This window comes from Zophobas morio, unplaced genomic scaffold (assembly GCF_036711695.1).
Source record: "Zophobas morio isolate AGI-343-1 ecotype UQ-CSIRO unplaced genomic scaffold, CSIRO_AGI_Zmor_V1 ptg000054l, whole genome shotgun sequence".
In the NCBI taxonomy this organism is placed as follows: domain Eukaryota; kingdom Metazoa; phylum Arthropoda; class Insecta; order Coleoptera; family Tenebrionidae; genus Zophobas; species Zophobas morio.
The window spans coordinates 1,428,170-1,440,190 of NW_026972159.1; the positions used below are offsets into that span (position 1 = coordinate 1,428,170).

General features: G+C 37.8%; 2 protein-coding genes across 2 annotated transcripts; both read right to left on the reverse strand.

The window, feature by feature from the left end:
* Window positions 1-4,631: 4,631 nt before the first annotated feature.
* LOC135142783 (uncharacterized) lies at window positions 4,632-5,500 on the reverse strand. The gene is made up of 2 exons (XM_064074528.1): window positions 4,992-5,500; window positions 4,632-4,737 (listed from the first exon to the last, which is right to left on the reverse strand). The coding sequence occupies exons 1-2, from the start codon at window positions 5,498-5,500 to the stop codon at window positions 4,632-4,634; spliced, it is 615 nt and encodes a 204-aa protein (XP_063930598.1).
* A 27-nt stretch (window positions 5,501-5,527) lies between these two features.
* On the reverse strand, window positions 5,528-10,021 carry LOC135142784 (uncharacterized). The gene has a single exon (XM_064074529.1). The coding sequence runs from the start codon at window positions 10,019-10,021 to the stop codon at window positions 5,528-5,530; it is 4,494 nt and encodes a 1,497-aa protein (XP_063930599.1).
* Window positions 10,022-12,021: the final 2,000 nt, after the last annotated feature.

Sequence of the window (12,021 nt, forward strand, 5' to 3'; positions counted from 1 at the left end):
CCTACGCCAATGGTCCAAACATTTTTTCATTTCATTTCATTGATCACCCTGTATATCAAACTAAGTTTCCCCTGCTAATTATGTCATTTTTATTATTTCTTGAGGTATGCGACCTTGTAATTTTACATTTCTTTACATTATTGAATAGTGTTTTGGACCATAACTCAATTTTAAAAGAGTTATTTTTAATTTAGAGCTGTCAATTTACCACTGGAAACTGGATACTATCAAGATTTGCCGCACACCTGACAGTAATTTTTACTAGTGGTGATAAAGTGATTCCTGTGTCAACAAAGCGGCAAATTCAATGCTTACTTTGATACGTGGTAAGTTTGTATTAAAAAATGTACATGACGTCATACTCAAAACTTAATTACGTCATAGACAAACAACGTCAAACACAATTGAAGAACTTGTTTGGATTGTTTTGGTAAAATATTGTCAGTTTTTAAATTACAAAAGAGTTTTCATACTATACAGGAATATGAAAAATATTTTTCTTATTTATTATTATTACATAGGCATTAAGTGGGCTCAACTTAAATCTGAAATTTAACGTTATATTTTTGCACATTATTTTAATATACCACGAAGGAGACTGTTTAGGTGCTGAAAGTCAAATGATGGATGCCGTCGACAATTTATTTTATACAGTGTGTTTCATCTCATTCCACAAAAAAAGCTTACCTGCATAAAATATAAATTTTGTTTTTATTTAGATTTTCACTGAAACAGTTGCTAACATTAAAGAAAATTAATAATTCGCTTGAGATGAAACCGTTCGAATATACAGAGTGTTTATAGTTTCAGTTTAATTATAGTTGCGGTTGTTTTGAGTACACCTAGTTTACCTTGATAAGCTGACTTTTAAATTCGCTAAATGTCAGCTCATGAAAATAAACGAGGTGTAAAAAATTTGTTTCGCCAACGTTGACTACAATGCCTGCCATCCTGTCGAACTAAATTATAAATAAGAATTGAAACCACAAAGGGACAAAGCCAAACACTTTGTGATATAAATACTCGAAATTCTACAAAGTAGTAAATCCTCAAATATAATTTAAATTTAATTTAAAATCTTTTTGTTAGTGAGACTCAAACGGAGGAATTGATTACGTAATTAAGTTATCTCTTAAACACCTGGGCTTAAAATTTCCCATTTCATTACCTCGGTTAAGCGTTCAGTGTAATAAGAGCCACGTTAGTTCCATTTACATGCTTTTTAGTGTCTAGTTACTCCCTTAGCAGTATTACAAGATTTCTTAAAGGACTGACTTAATAAAAGCAAAGATATTTTTAATAAGATAATTTTGTAAAGTTCTTAGGAGGATGATCGAACCAAGACCGGCGACAGTGTATATACTGCACGAAATGTATATAAGATAAACAGTATTACAAAAATTTTAGGTGTAGGCTAGGCTAGGAAATTCACTTCTAAAGCATTTTATAAGACATTGTTGACGATTAAGGTTCCATATACACATTTTTTATAATAATAAAGTAAATGTGATCGATGATAAATAACAAAGTTGTTCTCTCTGTATTATAGCTTGATAACTGTGACATTTTTCTGCTAGTAAAGTTGGGCTACTTTAGTTATGAGTATTTGGTTTTAGATGGGGCCATTTCATGAACTCTGTATACTGGATAATTCATCAGGCATAAATATTTCTCAATAACGTGAGATAAGGCATACATATTTATAATGTTGTTGTGTCTGAAATTGTAATATACTTGTATAGTTTTTTGATAATCAATAAAATTATTTATTAACAAACCGTTTATTATTTACATCACTGCCTGTACAATCAGATACACTATCATAGCAAGAATGGCCATCACTCCAACCACAGTCACAATAAAGGTGCAAACCACGCGTTGGGTTTCAGTACAATATCGACAAAAAATGCAACCATTTTCTTCAACTTCTCCCTCACGACTAACCACGAAATTCGGGCTAGTTTGGTTGATGTTTTGGGTTTCTTTCATCGCAAAAACTCTTCCGTCCGCGATTCAAAAAAATACGTTTGAAGTTTTCAGTTGTCAAATGGTTTTGACACTAACTACAGACAGTAAATTACGATTTTTCTTCGTGCTGTTTCATTACAAAAATTGCAAGAACTGCGAGAACTATGATGAGCACGCTTGCTCCGCCAATTAGAATAAAATACCAAGCGGGTTTTCTGAAGATGCGTCTGATTTGGAGAGGCGGTCTTTGTTCATTTTGTTGGACTGGTGGGTTTTGGGCATCTCCACCTTGCATGGTTTGTACTGACTGTCAATGTTGTCAAACGAGAAGCTTCACTGATGTGTTGAGTTTGAATCAAATGTTTATTGTTTATTTATCCTTGAACAAGACGAATTATTACAAAAATCAGTGCTGCCACAGCAGCGATAAATATAAAAATGAGCAACACACAAGCGCAACGACATTGTCTTAAAAGGGTCCATCCTTTGCAGCATACGGGATCAAGAGGGATATGTCCGCCTCGACGTCGGTGGATGTCTTCCATAAGCTGTTCGGTGGTTTGAACAGTCGCCATTGTGTTAAAATTTTAACTTGTCAAAAATGAGTAAACGAGTGTCAAAAATGTCAAAAATGATTAAAGACTTTATTAATTTTTCACATTAAAGTGGCTTTAATGACTCCAAGAGTTACTATAATTAAAAGAAGTAACACTCCGATTGATATAAGTACGCGGTGCCATCTCCTGCGATCACCCAGATGGTCTGCCTGGTATGGACTCCCTTCTCGATTCGCAAATTCACCCGTAAGCTGTTCTACATGTTGAAGTGGCATCTTTGGTAAAAACACTCCTGCAGTGACGGGATTTCGTAACCAGCGACAAAATTTTGGTGGGATAGTGGGTGGAAAAATGTCAGATTTCAACTTTTCGTTTTGAATTTTGTGGATTTTTCAATTTTTCAGTTTCCCTATTAAAATTTTTCAATGTCGGATTGAGGGCATAGGGGTGGAAGAAAAATTATAAATTTAAATTCTGCGATTTTCGTTTTGTGATAACTGTTAACCTCTATAAAGTGGTGTAATTAACATTCCCGCAACTCCTACGTCTTTAAATATGAAATATATTTAAAGCAGATAACTAACGGGAAAAATGTACACAATTTCAATTTTTCAGTATATGCTTATCTTCGACTGTTTATGATTATCCTTCGACCGAATTCGACTACTAGTAAAAACATTAGCGGTTAAAAGAAAATGAAATTTGGTTGATTTTGTGCCCTCAGCGGAAAGGAAAGGACTGATAGATTAATTCATGCTCAGTTTTTTTCCCCAAAAATGTAAAATGACGAACAAATTTTGACTAACGATTTTCCATGTTTCAAATAATCTTAAAATATTTGCACGAATTCATAACATTCAGTTTTTGCAGTTTCAAAGTTACGTTGTAAAATATTCGCACTTATTGAAAAATGTAAACAATTGTTTAAAAAAAAGAAGTAGACTGTTTCGCAGCTAACCGGAAAATTTCTCGATGTCCTGGCGGCACAATCCGACACTGTTTACAAATACTAGCCCCACCCACCCGCCCATTATTTTCTTAGAAGGTAAGTTATTTGCCAAAGTCAGTCTTATCTTAGCAAATTCAAACCCCGCCCACCCACCCTCTATTTTCTTGGAAAGTGTATCATCTGCCAAAGTCAGTTTTACCTTTGCAAATACTAGCCCCACCCACCCACCCTTTATTTTCTTAGAAGGTAGTCATTTGCCAAAATCATTTCCATTCCTTTTATTGGCTCAGAAGAAATAATTTCACGAGTCTTCAATTGTCCATTTTTTTTGTCCCTTTTCGTTTTTCCAATTACGAATTTTTGAAGCATGTTTTTTCAATTTTTTTTTTTTGTTGTTGGTATTTGCTAAGATAAAACTAATTTTGGCAAATGACATATCCTCTAAGAAAAGTGAGGGCTGGTGGGCAGGCCTAGTACATGCTAAGATAAGACTAATTTTGGCAAATCACATACACTCTAAGAAAACAGAGGGTGCGTGGGCGGGGCTAGTATTTGCCAAAGTAAGACTGCACAATAATAAGAGTAGTCATTGGAATGAAGAGGGGGTCAGTCGGCGGGGCTACTGCTTACTTATAAGACTCGTAAGAAAAGATCTAAACTCAGTTCCGCCCACATTTTTTCTTTATTCCACTGACTTATTTTATCTACTGTACAGTGGGAATTGAATTCTATTTCGACAAGCCGTAGAATCTAAGATTTAAAACAAAGTCAAAAATGCCCGCCCTCTCTTTTCTTACATCATTTGCCAAAATCAGTCTTATCTTTACAAATACTGGCCCCACCCACGCGCCCTTCATTTTCTTAGAAGGTATGCAATTTGCCAAAATCAGTCTTGTCGTACTAAATTGAAGCCCCGCCCACCCACCCTCTAGTTTCTTAGGGAGTATATCATTTGCCAAAATCAGCCTTATCTTTACAAATACTAGCCCTACCCACCCACCCTTTATTTTCTTAGATATGTCATTTGCCAAAATCAGTCTTATCTTTACAAATACTAGCCCCACCCACCCACCCTTTATTTTCTTAGAAGGTAAAGTCATTTGCCAAAATCATTTTCGTTCACTTTATTGACTCAGAAGAAAGTTTTCAATTTTTCATTATCTCTTTTTAGATTTTTCAATTTTTGACGTCTTCAGTTTTTCGAACTGCGTTTGTTGGGGAATATTTGTTGATTCCCAACTGCTTGTGCTTTTACAAGCAGTTCTGTTGGAGCACTGGAGAATTAAGTCACGGGGTACTTTCGAACAATGTTGTATTTCCTAACTCTCTTACAGTACTAACTTAAAACTAGAATGAAAATGAACAAGACACCCCCGATGCGTGCGCACGGGGTGGGGGAAATATTAGAAAATAGCGTCAAATCACAACATGCTCCCCGCGCTGAATTTAAAATTAGATAAAATTTAATTCAGTCTGTACAAGGCACTGCACACACTTTCGTAATTGGCCTTTTATACACTCCGCGCACAGTTTTTACACTTAACACTCTGCATTGACCGTCCTGCCCGGGATGTAATGCAGTAATCCTAGCGAGGGGCCATTGTAACGGTGGAGTGTTGTCCTCTTTGAGGATGACGAGATCTCCTGGTGCAGGTTGACGGGCCGGTAAACGATTCCACTTGCATCGCTGTTGTAAAGTGTGCAAGTACTCCCTAGACCATCTTTGCCAAAAGTGTTGCCGTAGTTGTTCCACCAGTTGGTAACGGGTGAGGCGATTACAGGGCACGTCCAAGAGGTTGGGTTCCGGAGCGGCGATCAGGGGGGCACCAATCAAGAAGTGTCCGGGCGTCAAGGCGTTGAGATCATTCGGGTCATTGGAAAGAGGGGTTAAGGGACGTGAGTTCATGCAGCTTTCGATCATTGCCAACAAAGTGCTCATTTCATCAAAATTTAATAATGTTTTGCCTATAACCCTCTTAAGATGACCTTTGGCGGTTTTGACAGCAGCCTCCCAAATTCCACCCATATGCGGGGAATGTGGAGGTATAAAATGTCACTGTATATTTTGAATGCTAAGGATATCTATTACGCTCGATCTAAACTCACTACTTTCAAATAATGTCTTTAATTCATGCAGATGGCGATTAGACCCTACAAAGTTAGTGCCATTGTCAGAGTATAAATGACTCGGTTTACCCCGGCGTGCTATAAATCGCTTAAGTGTATTCAAGAAAGTGAGGGATGAGCACCCGCAAACCATTTCAATGTGAACCGCTTTGGTACTAAAGCAGACAAATATTACAATGTAGACTTTGACTGTTTTGGTGGTACGCCCATATCCATTTTTTATAAGAAAAGGACCTGCATAGTCCACTCCGGATATACTAAATGGCCGCGAAGGCGTAACTCGGGACTTCGGAAGATTTGACATTAAGTGTTGATAAGCAATGGGTTTGACACGATAACATTTTAGGCAATTAAATATCACTCCGCGAACGGTTGCGCGAGCTGCAATGGGCCAATATTTTTGTCGTAAGGCAGATAGAGTCGCTTGACAGCCCGAATGCGCGCTTTCATCGTGATATTTTTTTATTATTAACTTGGTGACTGGATGATTTTTGGGCAGTAATAATTGATGTTGTTGATCAGGTAACAGTTCCGAATTATTTAATCGACCGCCGACTCTTAAGAGTCCGAATTCATCTATGAAGGGGTTTAAATTTAGAATTTTGCTGTTTTTAGAAAGTTGTTTGTGATGCCGTAAATTGTGCAGGTCTTCCGCAAAAACTTCGGATTGCAAGCTCTTGATTACGACATCGTGGGCCCGTTGCAATTCTTCACAAGTTAAAGAACCCTTTATGGTGTTTTTCTTGTTTGTTACGCTATGCTTAAAACGCAAAATATAGGCAGTGACTCTGATAAGTTTCACCAATGAAGAAAATCTATGTAGTAAATGAAATGGATCCTCAGGCTTTTGATTAACGATAGATAAACAACAAACCGCCTTAATTTCGGGAATCACTAACTGCGGATGTTCTTTAGCCGTAAAATTGATGTGCTCTGTATTGGTTTGAAGAAATTCGGGTCCATGCCACCATAGGAGCGACTGATTTAACCGAGACGGAGTACAGCCCCGTGACAGAATATCGGCGGGGTTTTTGTTTGACGGTACGTAGTGCCAATCAGCATCTGCCGAAAGCGACTGTATTTCGGCGATGCGGTGAGAGACAAAAACCTTTAAGGTCGCGGGGTTTAAACTTATCCACGACAAAACAATCGATGAATCCGTCCAGTAAAATTTTTCTCGAATCGTCACATTAAGAATCTTTGTCACCTTATCTAACATACGAGCTAATAACAAGGCCGCGCATAATTCTAAACGTGGAATTGTTAAACATTGTAACGGAGCTACCTTACTCTTAGCGCATAACAGATGGGCCCGATAAATACCCATTGAATCCCTCGTGCGCAAATATACACAGGCACCGTAGGCATTTTGGCTAGCGTCGCAAAACCCATGAAGCTGCACAGCCTCCAAAGTGTGAATAACTCTACGCGGTATTGAGATATTATCTAACGCACCGAAATTTTTAACAAAACTTTCCCAAATTGTATGTAAATCGGCAGGTAAGCTTTCGTCCCAATTAATCTTCAAAGCCCAAATTTTCTGTAGGATAATTTTAGCGGTTACGGTTATGGGTGATACTAATCCGAGTGGGTCGAAAATCTTGGCGATGGTACTCAAAATTGTTCTCTTTGTTACTTGCGGTTGGGACGATATTTTACCATTCGTAGAGAACGTAATTGTGTCGGTATCGTTATGCCAAAGCACCCCTAATGTCTTTGTGGGTTGCTGTTTGTCCAAGGACACGGTACTTTGCATATTTACCTGAAGATTACTCACTAAGCTGGGGCAGTTGGAATTTATTTTGTGCAATTGAAAACATCCCGATTGTAAAATGAAATTTACTTCGGTTAATAATTGTGAGGCTTGTTCAATGGTATCAGCCCCTGTGATGAGATCATCGACATAAAAATCGTTATAAACTAAATCTGATGCTATGGGATATTGAATTTTTGACTGATTGGCGAGTTCTATTAAACATCTTGTGGCAAGAAAAGAAGAGCTAGCAAACCCATAAGTAACGGTGTTTAATTGATAAACCTTGACCGGTTCGTTAGTATTGTGACGCCAAAATATTTGTTGGTACTTCTTATGGTCATCATGTAACAAGATTTGACGGTACATTTTTTGCACGTCGGCCGTAATTACTATTTTGTGAGTTCTAAAAGGAATCAAGATGCTGAAAAGGTCCTGTTGTAAGTTGGGCCCTGTCAGTAAGTTGTCATTTATTGACTTACTGTTGCTGGTTTTTAAAGACGCGTTAAAAACTACTCGCAGTTTAGTCGTGGGAGAAGATTCATTATAAACTGGGTGATGGCTTAAAAAATACCCTGAATTGTCTGGTTTTGGAATTTCAGACATGTGTTCGAGCGACAAATAAGCATCCATAAATTCTGAGTATTGTTTCAGCAATTGAGGATTTTTGTGCATCCGCCTTTCTAAGTTGTAAAACAATTTTAACGCGCGGTCCTTTGAAGTACTTATATTCGGAGGGTCGTTTATTAGGGGTAATTTAACTATAAAGCGTCCGTCTGCATTTCTGGAAAGACCTTCCCGAAAGTATTCTTCGCACAGGTCATTGCCACTAACAGGTGTACCTTCCGCGAATTCTTCTATTTCCCAAAATTTTTTTAGTTCATTATCCAGGGATACATTGATTACGTTACAAGAGGCCGTTTTCTGATTGTACCTAGCCGCGACAGCGCCCCCCACTATCCAACCAAAATGTGTTTTTTGTAATATTGGCCCTTGTTTACCAAGTCGAATCTGACCTATGCACATGAGATCCCAAAAAATCTCGTTACCGATTAAGAGATCGACCGGTTGCGACACATTGTACATAGGGTCGGCCAACTTAACATTTGGAGGTAAATTGGCGAGTGGCGGAAATTCTGTAGACGGTACGTTGCCTGTTATTTCGGGAACAATTAAAAAATCTAATTTGGCCTCAAATGCATTACAAATGGATGAAATTTTGACCTTTACAGCTTGTTTAATAGTGGACGAAGTGCAACCTATTCCTATCAATGGCAAATTAATATTGTGTAAATTTTGTAATCCTAAGATTTTAACGGCTGTTTCAGTGATGAAATTTGAGACGGACCCGTTATCTAACAATATGCGAAATTGCCCTTGTTTACCGTTCTTACCTAAAACATTAATGACTGCGGTAGAAAGAGTGATGTTTTTGTTAAGAATTTGCGCACAATTGCTACTGGTAACCTTTAATGAGGATGTTGATGGTTCTGATTCACTTGAAGAGTTTTCAAAATGCAACAAGGAATTATGGCGCTTATGGCACTTTCTACAATTACTAGAGGCGCAGGTTTCTAATTTATGTCCACCTCTAAGGCAGTTTACACATAATTTACGTCTTTTAATTTCGGAATATCTCTGCTCTACAGATAAGTCCAAAAAACCTTGACAATTATAAATATTGTGTGATTGTTTGCAATATGGGCATACGGGTTGATTAACGGTAGAATTGACTAGATGCGAAGAACTACGATTATTAGGTATTTTATTAAGCTTCTGAAAACTATTTGAACCTGACTTGAAACTGTGGTTAGCTTCAAATGCCTCCCACATCTGGCACCTCTGCGTTAAAAATTGGAACATTGATTCCATATTTGGAATTTCGCTGGAAAGAGTGCTTTCCCATGCGACGGTCGTATGTTGATCGAATTTTGCCGCTATCATATGTATAAGCAAATCGTCCCACTGGTCAATGGGACGTTTAATGTTTTCTAGGGCCTTTAGATTTGTGTGTAAAGTCTGTAACATTGACCTAAGTGACTTTGAATCTTTATTGTTAATCGCGGGCAACGTAAAAAGGGCGCGTACATGATGTTGTACTATTATCCGTTTGTTTTCGTATCGCTTTACCAATAATGACCACGCCGATTCATAATTTTCTGTAGACGGGGACAAATGCGCTATAGTTTGTTGCGCCTCTCCCTTTAGGCTGCCCTTCAGGTAGTGGAATTTTTGTATTGGATTCAGTTGACTATCGTGAATTAATGTTTTGTATGAATCACGAAAGCTGATCCACTCGGTAAATAAACCCGTAAAAGTGGGCAGTTGGATGTCCGGTAATTTTACGTTAGCTGAAACTGCGCTGCCATTACTAGAATCGGTACTGCTGTTAATTGCATTTTTTGCCTCGCTAATTATTTGATAATAATCGTCTTCGAAATTATTAAGCTCGTCTTCTGTCGCTTGCGTTTCATCAAAGACATGTATTTGCGTATGATAATCCTCAAATTCTTGCAATAATGAATATATACCTTGCAATCGCACACTAATTTCGTCGCGTTTATTTTTATTTTCTTCTTGATTTACAAAATTAATGAACCGAGTAAGTTTTCGTCTAACATTGGCTCTCTTAGCTTTGAGGGCCTTGATTTCGTCCGCAGTAGTCATAATTAACGAATTTAACTTATTACCTTTTACTAATTTAGCGAAAGAAAGATGAAACAATAGGTGTATGTGACACTAAATTGGCAATGACAAAGAGCACGCATGAACTTAATAGGAATGGGATTATAGGACTGACCTCGCCTTTGCTGATGATGTCCACGGAGCTCCTCGCTGCCTTCACGCCGTATCACGCCGAAGTTGATCGACGTCGGTGTTTTTGATGATTATAAACCGAATCGGTATCCGGCTCGAAGGACCAATTAATATGTTGGGGAATATTTGTTGATTCCCAACTGCTTGTGCTTTTACAAGCAGTTCTGTTGGAGCACTGGAGAATTAAGTCACGGGGTACTTTCGAACAATGTTGTATTTCCTAACTCTCTTACAGTACTAACTTAAAACTAGAATGAAAATGAACAAGACACCCCCGATGCGTGCGCACGGGGTGGGGGAAATATTAGAAAATAGCGTCAAATCACAACAGCGTTTTTTCAATTTTTAATTTTTTTTTTTTGGTTAGGATTTGTTTGCATAAGACATGGCCTCTGAGAAAAGAGAGGGCGGGTATGTGGACCTAGTACATGCCAAGAGAAGACAATTTTGGCAAATCACATACCCTCTAAGAAAACAGAGGGTGGGTGGGCGGGGCTAGTATTTGCTAAGGTCAGACTACACAGTAATAAGAGTAGTCACTGGAATTAAGAGGGGGTCGGTGAGCGGGGCTATTTACTTATAAGACTCTTAAGAAAAAAGCTAAACTCAGTTCCGACCACTTTTTTTCTTTATTCCACTGACTTATTTTATTTATTGTACAGTGGAAATTGAATTCTATTTTGACAAGCGGTAGAATCTAACATTTAAAACAAAGTCAAAAGTGCCGATCCACCATCCCCCCCTCTCTATTTTCATGAAGGATATGTTATTTTCCAAAATCAGTCTTATCTTTACAAATACTAGCCCCACCCACCCTCCCTTTATTTTCTTAGAAAGTAAAGTCATTTGCCAAAATCATTTTCATTCATTTTATTGGCTCCGAAGAAATAATTTCACAAATTTTCAATTTTTCATTATTTCCTTTTCGATTTTTCAATTTTTGACGTCTTCAATTTTTCGAAATACGTTTTTCCAATTTTTCATTTTTTTTGTTAGTATTTGTTTGCAAATGATATGGCCGCTAAGAGAAGAGAGGGCGGGTGGGCGGGCCTAGTACATGGCAAGATAAGACAATTTTGGCAAATCACATACACTCTAAGAAAACAGAGGGTGGGTGGGCGGGGCTAGTATTTGCTAAGGTAAGTCTGCACAGTAATAAGAGTAGTCACTGGAATAAAGAGGGGGCAAGTGGGCAGGGCTGCTGCTTGCTTAGAAGACTCTTAAGAAAAAAGCTCAACTCAGTTCCGCCCACCTTTTTTCGTTATTCCACTAACTTATTTTAATTACTGTAGTTGATTGAATTCTATTTTGACAAACAGTAGAATCTAAGATTTAAAACAAAGTCAAAAGGGCCCATCCACCTGCCCGCCCTCTATTTTCTTAGAGGGCATGTTATTTTCCAAAATCAGTCGTATCTTAGCAAATTGAAGCCCCGCCCACCCACCCTCTATTTTCTTAGAAAGTTTCATCTGCCAAAATCAGTCTTATCTTTACAAACACTAGCCCCGCCCACCCGCCCTTTATTTTCTTAGAAGGTAACGCATTTGCCAAAATCACTCTTATCTTAGCAAATTGAAACCCCGCCCACCCACCCTCTATTTTCTTAAAGAGTATATCATTTGCCAAAAATCAGTCTTATCTTTACAAATATTTTCAATTAGATTACCTAATTTTTCGGTTTTTCAGTTTTTCAGTTTCTCAATTGTTAGTTTTTCGATTTTCAGTGTTTCAGTATTACCTTTTCGATTGCTCAAATTTTCATTTTTTCTTTATTATCGACTTCTCACTTTCTCGATTTCGCGATAATTCGATTTTTACTTCCCGGGCGTAAGCTAAGAAAATATAGTAAT